This window comes from Bombus huntii, chromosome 12 (genome assembly GCF_024542735.1).
Source record: "Bombus huntii isolate Logan2020A chromosome 12, iyBomHunt1.1, whole genome shotgun sequence".
NCBI classification, from domain to species: Eukaryota; Metazoa; Arthropoda; class Insecta; order Hymenoptera; family Apidae; genus Bombus; species Bombus huntii.
The window spans coordinates 4,101,746-4,118,228 of record NC_066249.1 but is presented as its reverse complement, the minus strand read 5'-3'; the positions used below and the strand labels follow the sequence as shown (position 1 = coordinate 4,118,228).

The window sequence follows — 16,483 nt, the reverse complement described above, 5'->3', positions numbered from 1 at the left end:
TCAAATATTATTTATTATTAGTAATGTATTTAATAATAAATTCTTTTAACTTTATTATTATATTCTCTTTTACGATTATATTATACATTTACTTAATATAATCATGATTAAGTTATTGAAAATTAAATACATATATATCTTATGTCTTAATTGCAAAATAAAAAATGAAAAAATCATTCAAAATATATATGTTTTTGTATATTATTTTAGAAACATTTATGTAGTGCTTGGAATCTCAATTTTTGTATTTAATACTTGGAAATAATCATTTAAAAGGATTTATAAAAGATTTATTTTTTAAATATTTAATAAGAAAGATACATAAAATATCTTATTTTAATAAAAAAGCGAAATGGAGAAATATTGCACGTTTACTCGCTCTTATAAATTACCCTAAAATTATAATTTTGGTTCTTGCTGAAGCCATTTTATACATATTGCTTTAATAGCATTTCGACCAAGCCTATCTGATTCCTTCAAAATTTTTCTTATATCTTGTGCTCTTGAATGTTTCACAGCTAATAGGTATGCTGCTTTTAATTGTTTGCATTCGATATATGCATTTATCTGAAAACAGAAGGATGAATAAACTTTGTTGCAAAAGATCGGAAATCCATTTGTGCATGCAATTTTTGGTCTTACTTTAAGTTCTATGTCAGTTATTAATTTAATAAGATTATAAATATCATTTTTTAAAAGTGAGTTAGTTTCATCATGTTGATGAGTTAATAACAACTTCACACAGTGAGTCAGTACATAATCTGATATAATATATGAATTTGCAATCCCAGATGTATGACAACATTTAATTAATTGTTCTATTGCGGAAATATTGTTCTTCATTCCCAAAATGTGTCCAGTTAGAGAATACACTTTTTGCTGTGGTAAATTGTAATCTAAAATAATAACATCACTTAGATAAAAAAGTAAAGTTGCAAAGTATTTAGACTATATATAAATCAAAAAGAGACCTTGGATTATTCTAAATGCTATGCCAAATCCTTCTTCAATATTTCGTCCACAAAGAATGGCTAAAACAGCCAAGTCAATCTTTTGTTGTTGATCACCAAATAATGTTGGTATTTCCAGATTAGAAGAATTATTAGAGTCCTTTTTTGGGAACATGCTTAAAAAGTGAATAGGAGCTCTTCCCTCTTTTTCACAATTTGCTAGAAACTTTGTAATTTCCATTTGTCTGGAAATTGAATTTATATGTTTATCTATCTCTGATGGTTCCATTTCCATTGTCAGAATTCCTTGATTGCTATACATGGAGCTCGTACTTCGTTTTCTTTTACGACTTAAAATTTCAATTTGCAACTCAGATTCCAAATGTTTTTGGGCGTCGAATAAGAAATTAATTTTAGCATTTAAATCTGAATAGTTGCTTACATCGTTAAGATAAAAGCGGATACAAGTCATTGCAGCACGTATAAAATCTTTCATAAAAAGTTGCAAATGATATAAAATATTCAAGTATTGTCTTTTTTCTAAACTATGACAAATATATATTAAATATTTCTTCCAAATTAATAAATTTGAATCCTTGTTCATCATTGCTTCATGAAGTTTGTCAATACTTCCATTTCTTAAACAATATAAGTAAATTGCATTGAAAAATAAATCGGGTTCCAAATTGTTTTCTAAAGTAAAAATAAGACATTTATCATATTTCTCGTGTTTTAAAAAGAACTCTAAAATTGAGTTATAACTTCCATAAGTTAATAAATAATAAATGCTTTCATGATAACAAATATTTTGTACCGTTACAGATGTGTTTTTAATATCAAGCTGTCTTTGATTAGCGATTTTAAAGCTTCCAAAATTATTTAACATTTCTTGCGAGGTATTGAACTTGTATTGATGAGGATGCTGTACATATTGTTTGTATATGCTTAAATTATCCAATATTTGTAGGATTTCTATAAGTAATGGCGGATCTTTTAATGGACGATTTTTTGAAAATTCTATCTTCTTTGTGCTTAATTCATCCACTTTAATTTCTTTGTTTTTATTAGTTTCATTTATTAGCTTCTGAGTTCCATTTTTGCTCAGAATTTCTGATTCTTCTGGATATGACAGAATTACCCAATCATCAAAATTTTCAGGCTGTACTTTATCAAGACAGTGGAAAAATTTGTCTCGTGCTTGATTAAAATATCCCATTTTTAAACATGCTTTACCCCAAGTTGCCCAAACTCCTTGTGTATCTAAACATTCTAAACCTGCTTTAGTGCTTACATCTAAAGCAAGAGTCCATTGTTCTTTTTTAATTAAAAGATCTCTCAACTTTCTTAGGGTGTGATCATGTAGACTATCAGATGGTATTAAATGTAAACAATCAAATTGAATAAGACTTGCAATAAGATCCACTTGCGATAGAAAACGATCACAATGAGCTAGTCCCGTATTAAGACCAAGCTTGGCACATTTAACTTTTGCAGCTACTAACAAGGAACGTATCATTTTAATAATAACTGTGTGATCAACTTCAGGATTTACTCTACCACCATTAACAGGTCGTAGAAGACGTTTCATTTCGTCACAACAATCTAATAGAAAACTATAAATATCCATTTTGTTACATATCCTTACATGATAGCCTTATGAAATAAATGAAATAATATTTAAAAGTTATTATTACCTAGCATATGTTTGATGTTCGGAATGCAAATTCAGAATAGCTAAACATAAAGAAATGTTTGGGGCATATTCAAATGAAAATTCTTCCCTGATAGTATCATTGTGTTTCTGGTCTCTTGTTAATCGCCAATAATCAAATATTTCACTACTTGGAGTGGACTCTGTTCCTTGAAAAGTGTGCATTTGTAATGCAGTCTGTCGTTTACAGTCGGTGCATACGCGAACAAGTACAGAGGGTGGATAACCAGATACTTGCATGCGATGTTGGGAACATGTTGCACAAATAACCCGGCCACATCTACGACAATGATGTCGTCTATTAAACATTGAAAATATAACACTTTTGCAGCAACTACATTTCCCAGCCTATTAAACAAAAAACATTTAGAACAATCTCAAATGTTACAAACTAATAAGATAGTAATGTTAAAAAAGAAATGCATGTGATTTTAAATACCTTATCATTAGGTATCCATTCTTCTCTGGTAGGAACAACTATAGGCATAACAAACTCAATGTTTTCTATTTCTGAAGCAGAATGTTGTACATTTTTTGGTTTGTTTTCAATAGAATCACATTGTAGAGATACACGGCAATCCAATGACTTTTGAGCATAGAATCTTATAATTTTGTCAAAGCTACTTCTTGGGATATCCGTTTGATTTAATTTGTTTTGAATTCTACTTAATATCCTTTGAATACTTTCAAATTTACAATTCATCAGCAATTGTTCTAACATTAATAACGGTTCCTTGATAAGATGAATATATAATGGTCTCTCTTGAACATTTAACATACTTAAAATGTCAATTCCTAGCAGAGTTCGTCTATATTTTATAGTTTCTGTTGCTTTACAATACTGTAATAAATAATTGCAAATAAATCTTAATGAGTCAATAGACTCTAATTTTTTTAAGACAATCTTGCAAAGTTTAATTGACTGATCCAAAGGTAATGCCTGAAAAAACTAGAAAGAACAATATACTTTATTAAAAGCTGAAAATTATTATTTATAATATTAATTTTAGAGTATCTGTTAATATACCTTTAAAGTTTGTTTAAAATTTTGAGATTCATTTTTTAAAAAACCAATTAAAAAATCTTGCGTTATAGAAGGATGTATTTCTAAAGAAAATGCTTGACATTCCATCCATTCCAAACACAATTCAAATTTATCTGCATTGATTAGTGATTTGATAATTTGTAATGGGTCAACTTTTTCTGTACAATAAACAATATTATACGAAATTTCGTTGGATTTAATTATACAATATGGAAGCATTTTATGAAAAATTAGCACTCTGTGCAAGATTTCATTCAATTGTAACTTACAATGTATAGGTAATTTGTAGTTATCTACATGATATACTGTATGAAGTAATGCATTCTCACAAATATTTATATGCCATTTGTTAACATTATACAATACTGTCTGGCTTAATATATATATATCTTTAATTTGATATAAATATTGCAATATCACGGTGTTGAATGTATCTTTTTTTTTCGAAATTATGTGACTGAGAATTTTATCTCGGAAACATTGCAATTCGCTGCTTAAAGCAATATGAGCTGGCAAAGCATTTATAAGTCTCAAACAAGCATCCAATTCATCTTCTTTTAACATAAGTTCAAAATGAGACCACAATTTTTGTATTGATATCGCCTCGGATATGGCTGCAAGAGTTTGATTATTTTCAAATAATAGTTTCAATTCCTTCGTCCAATATGACGTTAAAAGATTTTCAAGACATGCAGTGCGTTTCAAGTTATCACAACTGTTTCTTAAAATAGTAGGATTTTCATTATTTATCCTTTGTAAAAGATACGAAACGATCCAATATTGGCCTTCTAAGTATTGTAATAAACTTGGTCTTATATTATGATTTTCCCAGGTAGTATTATACTGATTAATTTGTTTATGATTATATGAATTGGAATAATTTGAATATTTCAATATTACATTGTATGAATAGGAAAGTGGCATATACTGTATAACTATATCTTCATTAAAAGATTTAAAATAATCATTTATTGAAAATAATTTGTTACTGTTATTACTTATCTGTAAATCATTTTTAAAATTCTGAGAAATGAAAATTTGATATTGTTCTACAATTTTTGGAAGTAACATTATCTTTTGTTTTTCTATACTTTGAGTAGACTTCTCACATGAGTAATAATTTAGATATTCATGAAAAGCATTAGTTAAATCTTCATCCAATGAGTCTGAGTTATAGACCTAAAAATATAAATATCAATAAAAAACTGTATAAACATATAAGTATTTTTAATAAGTCATACAGAAAAAATAGCTTACTTGTATACGAGGTGACCCTAAAAATTCATTAGCCATTACAAAAATTACTCTTGGATCATGGGTAATGTCCAAATCTTGCCAAGCTGGTTCATTAAGTTCTTCAACTTGTATAAAAAATGTATTATCTAACATTATGTTATTTAATAATTTTGATCTAAGTGCAGCAATTGTTACTAAACCCAAATCACCAATTAAATAACCAACTGACATTGATGAAATTGCATGCTGTAAGTTGTTAAAAGGAGGACGATTTCCCCAAATAGTTAAAACAGTATGTAGAAACATCAGATTCCATGTATTCAAAAGAAATGCTAATGTTTCATTACCCACAGATAATTCACTCAAATCTAAACTTGCAAGACGAGATGTTTTCTTTAATACAGTTTGAATTTCAGAATAGTTTAAAATAGTTTTACAAACATCAGGATCCAAACGGAATTGATTCACGTTTAAATTATGCAAAATTTGCAACATTTCTGTTAATATCTCTGAAACACATTGATTTGGTCTTTGAAGCTTGTAATTTAAATCCTATAAATTAAGATATTATTATTATTTGGTTATTTAAATTTGTTATACAATTCTCTAAAAATTTTTTATACACACCGACTTAGATGAAGCTTTGTTCAAAACAATACATCCATTTTCCTTACTAATAATAGTATAACTTGTATCTTCTCGATAAGGAAGTTTAGGGCAAATATTTGTAAGGATACTATACGACAAATTAACTTGTAAATCATGAGCAATTGCTTCAAGTTTTTGTGGCTCAATTTTAAGTTCAAATATTTGGTAACCAAAATAATAATGTAATGGAATTTTTAATAAATCAGAAACTGTAGATATTGTATGTTCAGTTGGAATAATTGAATGTAAAAGTTGTAAGTGAGAGCACATATTTTGCATATATTTCCGAGATCCGCAAGCAACTGTTACTATTTTGCTAAGTATTTTTAAACCAGGCAAATAATTACTATCTTTTAATATTTGATTAATTGTATCTTTATCAGTCTGTGATTCTTTAAATTCATGATGATTAATCATAATATCAGTCCAAAAGTTTTCCTTTTCTTTACATTCCTTTATGCATAATGCAATTCTTGCATCACAGAGTATATCTTCTACAGAAACCACATCTTTCTTTTCATATAACAATTGACAAAATTTATGAAAGAAGTATACATATTCAGTATTATCAAATGTTTTACACAATTTTAAGTATTTCACTGCAATTTCACAAAGATTCTGTGAAATTGGATAAGTTTGACTCATTGTTAAAGCCAAATCTAACGCACATATTGCTAATATTTCATTATTGGTGAGAATTTCCATAGATAATAATCGCAAATTCATTTCTTGAGATATCAAAAACGTTTCAAATTGACTAGTTTGTCTAGAGGATTTTATACCCTCTTGTGTAACTAGCCTTATATTCTACAAAAATATTATTGTAAGATTAATTACTATTAATTATTATTCTTATAGATTATATTAATTAATTGTTACTGTGTACCTCTAGTGTAGAAAATTGTGAGTTCTCTGAAGATTGACCATTATTTTTCAATGTATTTGCTTGTTTACATACATTTTCCCTAAGTGTACGTAATGCTTTGGAAAACTGCACTTCCCCAGTTAGCTGGGTATTCTTCATATTGCATGTCTTAAAAATCAGAACACATTAATATAGATATTAATTAAATATGTTATTTCAAAACGTATTTTCTACATGGTTGTTACTGAATGTTTCTGTTTTATCATTACCATTGCATAAAGTTGAGTATTAATATTTTATTAATTGCTATTATTACAATCTTTTTTACTAATCTTTCTCTATGCAGATCAATTTACGAGATAAAAAAGTATTCGAGATTGCCTCTGATAATAAAGATTATGATGAACAAAGTGAAAATGAAATGATACAGCCTAAAGAATTAAGAAATTTAAACTTTTATATAGAAGATGAAAATAGATACAGACCACTACATTCATATGTAGACAGTTACAATAAACATGAAACCATAAACAAAATACAGCATACAAATATGTATTTCCATTTAAAATCAAAAATATGGGAGAACTCTAATATAGGGGAAGATGATGCACCATTTATTGCTGGTTTTAAGGAAAATCTTGATAAAGTGATTACTACCAGTTTATCATTAGATAATGATAAGAATGTAGCTTTATTAATATTTACTTTCAGATTATAAAAGACAGGAATTCAAAATTTGCAAAATAATTCTTCTTTTTCAAAGATAACTAATGTTGCTGCTAATATCAATAAGAATAAAAGATCAATTTCTGCAAACATATTTGAAGATCCTAGATATGCTGATAGTACAGAACCAGGAGAAGAAGCCTATGACTATGATCAGTTCAAAAAAGAATATGAAGGACAAATTGAAAAATATATAAATTCTAACAAAACTTTGAACTTTACTGATGAGGGAAAACTAGAAGAACATCCTAAAGAGATATTGCAAAAATTAGTTGATTTCAAAAATTGTACAAACCTAACTGGAATATTTCATATTAAACCACTAAATTGTTTAATGTACAATTATGAACAACAAAAAGATAAATGTGTTGTTAAAAGAACATTACGCAAAATAGGTCTAACTATTAAAGTTTGGTTTTTGATTTATGTATGTGTTGCAGTTCCTTGTTGGTGCCATAGAGGTAAATTACATTATTAAAGATTTCATAAAATAAGAATAGCTTTAAATACATGCCAGTGCATTGTTCTATAGGATGGTGCTGCTGGTGTTTCCATTTTAAATTTTGTTTTCCAAAAAAAAGAATATTATTTGCAAAGCAATATTATGCAAGTAATCCTCCTGGTATATTCAGACAAATTGAAAGAAAAGAAGAAGAAGAAAAAGGACCAACTAAATACAAGCCTACTGAGTTTGAAGAAGACATGTATAAAAAATTAGAAACTGCAATAAAAAACATATAAATAAATTATATTAATAAAGTTACCTCTATAATATCTTGTGCTTTTGCATAATCATTTTTCCATAAACATCTAATAATTAAGCTTTCTTTTGTTGCTAGCATAAAGTTCACAAATAATGGTTTATGGATGATGTCTTTAGTTGTTATATCATCTGTTGTTAATACTAAACTATTAGAACGTTTTCGCCATTTAGTATTATGTACTAGTTCTGATTCAGAACTATTACTAGATCTTGTCTCTGTTTCATCTGAAATATTACCTTCTTGATAAAAAAATATCTTTTCTTTGGAATAATCGGAAGGTAACTTTCCACCTAATAGAGATTTAGGTTTAAATTTAGATAAGTAACTTCTATTTTCATATTTCATATTAATATTTTTAGTAAATTCCGAAGTTGTATAAAGTTCAAATCTCCATTTAGCATTTGTTATTGCTGCATTGATAGAAGCAATATTGTTTTGAATTTGTTCTTTTTCTTCTATAGATTCTTCTGTGCATACAGTTTCTGTTATCGAGATAATATTCTCTAAGTGGAATAATATATCTCTCACAGCATATTTGTTACAAATAAAACCTCCTAGATGTTGTTTCATCCTCTTACTTTCGAATTTTAATTGCTCATGGGATTTATTTATATTGCTTTTGTCATAATTTTTTTGTGTATGACCAAAGTCTTCATATCGCAAAAAAAGTAAACAAAATATATTTTCTATTACTTGTATTCGTAGATTAAGCGGAAATAAGATTTTTATATAATGATCCATATCAAAAAAGTACTTTGATATAATAGATTGCTTTGCTTCATAACTATTACATAATAAGACACCTTTCAAAGCACTTAAAATACTACAATATGCTATGAAAACATTTTCAGATTCGCAAACATCTTTTAATAAATTTTTTACTTTTTCATAGTTTTGTTCATATATATCTGTTGTCATTTTTAATACTAAAAGACTATCAAAATGTTGTAAAAGATTGAATATCTGCTGTATAGAAAGCTTTTGCTGAAAGTCAGTTGTCTCTGTTATCTCATCATGATATATGTTATTTGTTTTAACATCTTCTCTTCTGCAGTTTAGGATATATTTCAAAATTTTTACATTTTTCCACAGTACATTTTGTAATTCATTCAATGTGGGATCACATAATACATCAAAATTACATTTAGGTATTAAAAATTCAATTGAATTACATATGAAATCATAATCTTTCTTAGCATTATTTAAAAATATTTCTTCTTGCGAATACTCATGCAAAACTTTAAATAACAAAACTGGCCAAAATGCTTTTAATAATGTACAGGATAGTATTAATGAAACATCATTATATCGTCCATTTATCATTAAAATATAACACATGTCCTAAAAAAATATTAATATTACATACAAATATTTTATAATCTCTTATATAGTAATTTATATCCTGTTACTTACCAAAATGTCTATGATCCAATGTAATTTATTATTACTTATTCTTTCTATAAGATTATTCTTATTTAGAATAGGGACAGAAGCAGAAGGAAAATGAAATAATATTTTCTGAATTTTCAATACATGATTCAAATTGTTATTAGGTTTGGAATGTATATAAAATTCACTAAGAAAAGTAAACCATTTTTTTAAAAAGTGATGATCTGTTCTTGAATACAATGCAAATTCAATATCTTGAATATTTTTAGTTTTCAACATCATAGGAAAAAGCCATTTTGACAATGTAGGATCATTAAATTCAACAATATTCATTTTTGAAATAATACATAATATACATCCAAAATAATTGTCATTGTCTGATTCCTGTTTAGATAATTCAAATTCCATCAATTCTTTTATCAGCAAAAAATAAAAATTTTGTAGATTATAAATAATATTAACTGATGACTTAGGATAAATTAACAATAATTCGTTAAGAATCCAACATGTAATAAATGGATTATCACAAACATTTTTTTTCAAAAGTATAAAATATCCATTCTGTATTTTCTCAAAATCTTCTGAACTTCTTTGTTCTAAACTATTTTTATAGAATGCTAGTAATTCCTGTAAAATGCATAATATAAAATAAATTATGAATATAATTGAAATAAAATATATAAATGAATTTGTATAAATTAATTCAATTTTAAAATACCTGTTGTAAATATATTGTCAAATTTTTGTACAATTGCAAAGCATATATCATTTGAACATAACTTTGTGGTTTTTCTACATATTTAGTATCTAAAGCTATATTGTTGAGAAATTTATGCAATAATATATAACTTATCCATTGATATTGATTTTCATTCTGAGAATGACTGTAAAAGTATATAATACAAAAGTTATTATTTATTTTAAATGGTTTAAAAAAATATTTTAGTAGTAGTAGTAGTAAAATATTTAGTTTTACGTATATACATATATTGTATATGATAAATAAAACATTTTTAATATATAAAATTTCATTATATATACTTACATTAAATTTGTAATCAGAGTTTTTGACTCGACAAAATCTTCAATATCATTGTTACATTGTGAAAAAAAAGATTTGTTATTATTTCTCCGGTAAATAATAAGAGACGTATACCATAATTTTGATAAAATGTAGTTATTTATCTCCATTGTCCTTGTTTCTCCTGACATGTTTTTAAAATTTACTTACTATAAAAAATAACCACAGTGCACAAAGTATTTCAGTTATACGTCACATATTGACAATACCATTAAACTTTACTTTAGAGGTTCAAAAATTACTGACTTTTCTTTCGCAAGCTTATAATTTTTGATGTACAGAATCCCAAAAAACAAGTTTTACAGCGGGGACTCCAATAATCCAAAGGTTATGATTAAGTTGTCAAACTGAGCATTTTTAAGGCATTTTACATGTTACTTTGACGCCATATTGCTCCTATTCATCATCTGATTGGTCCGCACCAATCATATAAATAAACATTATATGACATTATATTATATAATTTATATTAAATAAACATTATATGACTGTGATCCGCACAGATGAGCATTGGACTGAATTTCACCGAAAGTTAATTTGTACGAGGCTGAATCATGATCATATAAACAAGCATCAACACTTGCTAGGGAAAACCGTTCAAAAATTGAATCGTGAAAAATCAACATATAAGACAAGGAGGTTCTCATTTTACGCATGCATGACATGCTAGAATGCTTAGACAAATAACATACAATTACAGATACTGTCTGTCTCGCAAGAATGCGAACCTTTGAAGAATGTTGACCTTTCATGTTGATTTTTCATAACTAGACACAACTTGATTTTTAAACGATTTTCCTTAATGAATGTTGAGATTTGTTCATATGATCGTGGACTAGACACAACTCAATCTCCGAGAAAATTTTCCTGGCAAGTGTCGCGACATGTTTATATGATCGTGCTTCAGATTATATGATTTATGCTACACTTGTATGTTTCTACGGTACTTTAAATTAATGGTTAATATTTTTAGGTGATTTTCTTGTAATAAATAAAAAGAGTATATACAATGAATAAGATTAGTAGAACATTAGTGAAAAATTCAATGATAATCCATAAATGGACTACTTTATCAAATTTTAGTACAATATCAAGCTACGGTAATGAAGTTTCTAGCCCTCTTTTTACAATCTTTATATATCATGTATACATATTATATTTTTTATAGATGTTTCAATTGTTAAAAATTTAATAACAAATAATGAGATTTTGGACAATGAAAACACTATGAAATATATTGAAGAAAATATTAAAAACATGGATGCAAAAACTGCTATTAAAACTATAAATATTTTATATCAAAAGTTCAATAGAAATATAAAATTAGATCAGACGGACTTCACAAATTCCAAAGGATTTGGAAATATTTGTAAAGTGATACTCAAAGATGTTAGATCTTTAAGCAGATATGATACTATAAACATTTTACGATGTTTACTATTTTTTAATGTTCCAGCTAACAGTGTATTAATTCAAACATTGCTTCAAATGATACGTGTTTCCTTGAATGATTTCACAGTTGGACAGATAATGATTCTATATAGTATGTTATACGATATGGAAAAATCATTTCTGTCTGAATCTTTACTTCGTGCATTACCTTATGCTTTTAAACAGCAAGCTCAAATTGAACTTAATTCAGATAGTACTAATTTGTTTCAAGCCCTTAACTTCTGTTCTATGATAAATAATTTAACTGTAAAAAGGCATATTCTCCGAGTTTTACAGAAAAATAAAAACAGAATAAATTTATACAATGTAATGCCAGTTTTTAATGCAATATATAGTTTACCAAAGTTGTGTCTACCTTCTACACGACTTCTGCCTTATGTACAACATATGATATTGATTAATTGTAATAGATTAAATTTCTTTGAAATCAAGCATTTACTTCATTGCATTTCTAAAAAAGTTCTAAATTCGTAAGTGTTATATAATTAAAATTACTTATATCATACAAATATTTATATTATTTGTAATTTTTTTTTTCTAGAGAAAAGAAGTTCTATAACGAAGCATTAATAGATAAATTATGTTCTACTGTGTTAATTAGAAATACTACTTTCCAACAAAAATTAATCATCTTACAGCATTTAAATGACATACGCTTTTGTAATATTCCTTTGTTAAATTGTTTAATGGAAAAATGTCTTAAAAATCCAAATATTTTAGAAAGATATTCTATCGATATACATACATTTATCAAAGGCTATATTATTGCTGATTATATACCACATAATTGGGAAACTATAGGCAGAAAATTGCAGAATCTTATTATCACTATAGATTGTTCAGTATCTAACACAGTGTCTACTGCTTTCCATTTACTTTCATTAAATTTTTATTGTCCGGAATTAATAGAAAAGTCTTTCATATTATATAATTCTTCCTGTGAAAAAAATTCATTTCTTCCTGTAAAAGATATTACATTATCTGTGTTAAAATTATATTGGTGTGTAAAACAGCTTTATCCTGAATATAATGGGTTTGTGCCAGATGAAAGCAAATTAAATGAAATTAAAATTGAACGTGACAGTAGTGAAATACCTTATTTAATAGATAGTCTAAAAGAAGCTGTTGGAGGCACTGAATACATAAAAAGTGGTTTAAGAACAAAATTCGGCGAATTTGTTGGTAAACATATTTGTGAATAATCATAACCAAACATTAACAGCAATGATTTGCAGCTTCAAATCTTTGATTTTTATTATTTTAGATTACGTCGTTGTCATACAACCGGATGGCTCTTTTATAAATACTAATAATTATGATAATATTACATTTGTTGAAGAACTAGCATCGCTAACAGAATGTAGCAAGTAAGAAATAATTTTGAAGTAGTTTAATAATTATTCCATTAATCCAAAAATAATGTTTATTTTGATTTACAGAATTCTCTTTTTCGCTTTCCCAATAGAGGCATATTCTATTAATAAAGGAAATTTATTATCTACAGTGAAGATACAATTAAAAATAATAGAAACATTACCAGGTTTCCACTCCTTTGTTATAAATCCATACCTCTGGGAGAAGTTCTCTGATAAAGAAAAAGTGTTACATCTTCAGAAAGCCATACAATTGAAACAGTACAATTCAAAATGATAGTAGTTCATAAATTGTTTATAAAAATAAATATAATTTAATAAATATAAAAAATTGTAAAAATAAGAAACAAAATCATTTTTCATACTCCATGTATTATGGTATTTTTGTTATAAGATTAAGATAAATATATTTGTTTTAATAATATATTTAACATATTTTAATACACAGGGTGAGGCACTTAAAACAGGCTGCTTGAATATCTTGGCCGTTATTGATGATAGAAAAAAGTATGTCTGACCAAACTTGCATGGTAGATCTTTGATAAGTAGTTTTTTTGAATGGAATAATGTCTTTTTTACGTGCCATCCAGTAGAGTGTTTTAAGATGCATACAATGACCAGACAAAATCACAGTCATCTAAAATCAATTGCATGAGACAATAATTTACTTTATGAGAACGGTTGAATAATTTACTTTATGTAATGGTAATTTATTAATATACCTGTACACTGTTACTTTAGATACTTAAAGTGGTGACCTTGACTATTGATGCGTCTAAAGCGTTGCGAGAAATCAATCACAGCCGGATTAATCGCGAATTTTTATTTATGGGGAAACTTAAAGCAGCAAATGTACAGCAGTAAAAGCAGCAAATATCAATAACCAGAAAAAAAATGTATTAACATGAACATCGATGGTCAAGATCACTATTTTTAACATTTAAACTAGCAGTGTACTGGTACAGTAAAAAATCACCATTACATGAAATAAATTATTTTCTCTTGCAATTGATCTTTAATGACCTCAAATTATAGTGCGCCATCATTGTGCGCGTCTTAAAACACTCTGTTAGATGGCACGTAAAAAAGCATATAGTTCCACTAAAAAAAACGAATTTGACCTTCATATGACCTTTATGGGTTTACCTATCAAAGAACTATTTACATCAAATTATGTGTCTCTCAACACCATACAAGTTTGATGTGACATATTTTTTTCTATCATCAATAAAAGTGGAAATATTCAAATGACCTATTCAAAGATGTTAATATTATTAAAACTAGGACTTTCCAAAAGTTTAAAGAAATATTTACAATGAACTCTTCATTTATGTAACAATTTATTTATATGAAAATATTTATAACATCAACAATTAAAATGTATAATTTCAGAATCATATATTTCATAATATATTTCTACAAAATTTGCATTATAAATCAAATAATTTATATACTACTAATTTTAATGTATTGATGAACTTTTGTATAGATGAATATTTTTGCATAGGAATAATGTAAATATAAGTAACATATATATCGAAGATAATAGTTATTAATGTATAAATAATGTATTTCATGACATGTTTCTCTCCTATAATTGTTAATAAGTTATATAAATGTAAGTTGGTATTGTTATTATGAAAGACATATTTTGATAAACACACAAGTAATGCTTTTAAACATAGACAATATATTGATAACAGAATAATTAAAATGTAAAATAGCACCCAGTAGCACCATTTTCTGAATAAAAAACAATTATTAATATCACTGATTTAGACCAAATAATTTCAAAGCATTGAAAGCAGTAGCTAAGGCAACCTCTTCTGGAGCAATTTGCATAAATGCTGCTACCATTTCTACTATTGCTGGTAAGGCACATGGTTCATTACGTTGAAAAGTACAGTAACGATGAAGAAATGTCATGGATCGTTCAGTTAGAGCATCTTTAACATGTATAGGTAATTTGCTGGCTCTAGTATTAGGATACATGAATGGAGCATCCGTTTCTACTAATATTCTGTCTAGAGGCGCAAGTCTTTTTTCCAACAGTTGTCTTATTCCACTATCAGATTTGTCTTTGCATAAATATCCTGTAATTCCTAGATAAAAACCATGGTCTAAATAAATTTGTGCTTCCTTTGCAGTTCCGATAAATGAATGGATTAAAACTGGTGGTAAACAATTTTTATAGTGATTCAGAACTTCTAGAACATCTGTCTGAGCACCTCTTTCATGTATTACAAGTGGCTTAGTTAATTGACATGCAAGTTCTACTTGTTTATGAAATACAGCACGTTGTGTTTCAGGATCAGAAAAATCACGACTATAATCTAAGCCACATTCTCCTACTGCTACACATTCGGGATTATTAGCTATGCTTTCAAGTTCTTGCAAAGTATCAGGATTTTCCCATGATTTTGCATCATGAGGGTGCACACCAGCAGTAGAATAAAGAGTACCAGGATATATCCTAGTTAATCTTAGTGCCTCTTTACTAGAACGAATACTTGCACCTGTTACCATAATCTTTTGTACCCCTGCATCCTTTGCTCTTTGAATTACGCTATCTAAATCTCTGCTATATTTTTTATTAGTAAGATTGGCACCAACATCAACTATGATATAATTCTCATAACATTGTGTCATAGCTGAGGAAATAGCTTTTTCCTCTGCATTTGATGCAGTAGTATTTTCAGCCATTCCTCAATATTCAACTGCAATATCTGAAATAAAAAATAATAATAATAATTATTGGAAATATATATTGTTCATTGTGAAAAATATATCAGTATAAACATAAAGAATTAAAAAAGGTGACAATATTTATCAAATTTTATTACATTTAGTTATTATTGAAATAATGATACAAAGAAAACAATGTATATATGATAGATGATTAAATTACTTAACCATAGTAATTTGAGAAATAAATGAAATATATAATCATGAATTTATACTAAATATTATAATATAGATATTTTTTTAGATACTAACAACAAGATACAATATGCATTTGTTGCCAACCAGTTAAAACTGCTTTCAATTAATCTGAGATGTCAAAATCCGTATTTTTATAAATGATGTATATGATCATTTGAGATATATAACTATATATATGTATAAATATAAAGATATTTTATCAATAAATTCGTAGTGTTTTCTTCTTGCTAAATATTTTTTGGAACTAATACAAAAGCATTACACATGCACGGCACTTGATCATATAATGATACACAATGT

General features: G+C 26.9%; 4 protein-coding genes across 6 annotated transcripts; 2 read left to right on the top strand and 2 right to left on the bottom strand.

Annotated features, from left to right (window-relative positions):
- Positions 1 to 268: 268 nt before the first annotated feature.
- On the bottom strand, positions 269 to 10,801 carry LOC126871618 (uncharacterized). 2 transcript variants are annotated; one of them, XM_050630609.1, is made up of 14 exons: positions 10,662 to 10,795; positions 10,380 to 10,564; positions 10,053 to 10,218; positions 9,359 to 9,961; positions 7,946 to 9,286; positions 6,477 to 6,623; positions 5,570 to 6,397; positions 4,964 to 5,494; positions 3,689 to 4,885; positions 3,101 to 3,610; positions 2,645 to 3,009; positions 972 to 2,563; positions 643 to 896; positions 269 to 567 (listed from the first exon to the last, which is right to left on the bottom strand). In XM_050630609.1, the coding sequence occupies exons 2-14, from the start codon at positions 10,544 to 10,546 to the stop codon at positions 400 to 402; spliced, it is 7,869 nt and encodes a 2,622-aa protein (XP_050486566.1). In that variant the 5' UTR covers positions 10,547 to 10,564; positions 10,662 to 10,795; the 3' UTR covers positions 269 to 399. The 2 variants fall into 2 exon arrangements, with proteins under 2 accessions (XP_050486566.1, XP_050486565.1); XM_050630608.1 differs by having other exon boundaries at positions 10,380 to 10,801.
- On the top strand, positions 6,630 to 7,939 carry LOC126871637 (uncharacterized). Its single transcript, XM_050630647.1, has 3 exons — positions 6,630 to 7,101; positions 7,219 to 7,642; positions 7,714 to 7,939. The coding sequence occupies exons 1-3, from the start codon at positions 6,796 to 6,798 to the stop codon at positions 7,920 to 7,922; spliced, it is 939 nt and encodes a 312-aa protein (XP_050486604.1). The 5' UTR covers positions 6,630 to 6,795; the 3' UTR covers positions 7,923 to 7,939.
- Positions 10,802 to 10,913: 112 nt separating the features above from the next.
- LOC126871626 (uncharacterized) lies at positions 10,914 to 13,666 on the top strand. 2 transcript variants are annotated; one of them, XM_050630625.1, is made up of 6 exons: positions 10,914 to 11,285; positions 11,389 to 11,515; positions 11,584 to 12,337; positions 12,409 to 13,049; positions 13,132 to 13,234; positions 13,307 to 13,666. In XM_050630625.1, exons 2-6 carry the CDS (start codon positions 11,425 to 11,427, stop codon positions 13,515 to 13,517), a joined length of 1,800 nt encoding a protein of 599 aa, XP_050486582.1. In that variant the 5' UTR covers positions 10,914 to 11,285; positions 11,389 to 11,424; the 3' UTR covers positions 13,518 to 13,666. The 2 variants fall into 2 exon arrangements, with proteins under 2 accessions (XP_050486582.1, XP_050486581.1); XM_050630624.1 differs by having other exon boundaries at positions 10,915 to 11,515.
- An 897-nt stretch (positions 13,667 to 14,563) lies between these two features.
- LOC126871629 (3'-5' ssDNA/RNA exonuclease TatD) lies at positions 14,564 to 16,384 on the bottom strand. The gene is made up of 2 exons (XM_050630634.1): positions 16,238 to 16,384; positions 14,564 to 15,966 (listed from the first exon to the last, which is right to left on the bottom strand). Exon 2 carries the CDS (start codon positions 15,941 to 15,943, stop codon positions 15,008 to 15,010), a length of 936 nt encoding a protein of 311 aa, XP_050486591.1. The 5' UTR covers positions 15,944 to 15,966; positions 16,238 to 16,384; the 3' UTR covers positions 14,564 to 15,007.
- Between the last annotated feature and the right edge of the window lie 99 nt (positions 16,385 to 16,483).

Bases quoted from the DNA above. Each gene is read 5' to 3' on its own strand.
- LOC126871637 (XM_050630647.1), top strand. From the start codon at position 6,796: ATGCAGATCAATTTACGAGATAAAAAAGTATTCGAGATTGCCTCTGAT. The intron at 7,102-7,218 runs GTGATTACTACC...TCTTTTTCAAAG, and splicing joins TTAAGGAAAATCTTGATAAA to ATAACTAATGTTGCTGCTAA. The intron at 7,643-7,713 runs GTAAATTACATT...ATTGTTCTATAG, and splicing joins TCCTTGTTGGTGCCATAGAG to GATGGTGCTGCTGGTGTTTC.
- LOC126871618 (XM_050630608.1), bottom strand. From the start codon at position 10,546: ATGTCAGGAGAAACAAGGACAATGGAGATAAATAACTACATTTTATCA. The intron at 6,624-7,945 runs GTAACTTTATTA...CTGATTTTTAAG, and splicing joins AAGCACAAGATATTATAGAG to ACATGCAATATGAAGAATAC. The intron at 2,564-2,644 runs GTAATAATAACT...GGATATTTATAG, and splicing joins GAACATCAAACATATGCTAG to TTTTCTATTAGATTGTTGTG.
- LOC126871626 (XM_050630625.1), top strand. From the start codon at position 11,425: ATGAATAAGATTAGTAGAACATTAGTGAAAAATTCAATGATAATCCAT. The intron at 12,338-12,408 runs GTAAGTGTTATA...TTTTTTTTCTAG, and splicing joins TCTAAAAAAGTTCTAAATTC to AGAAAAGAAGTTCTATAACG. The intron at 13,235-13,306 runs GTAAGAAATAAT...TTTGATTTACAG, and splicing joins TCGCTAACAGAATGTAGCAA to AATTCTCTTTTTCGCTTTCC.
- LOC126871629 (XM_050630634.1), bottom strand. From the start codon at position 15,943: ATGGCTGAAAATACTACTGCATCAAATGCAGAGGAAAAAGCTATTTCC.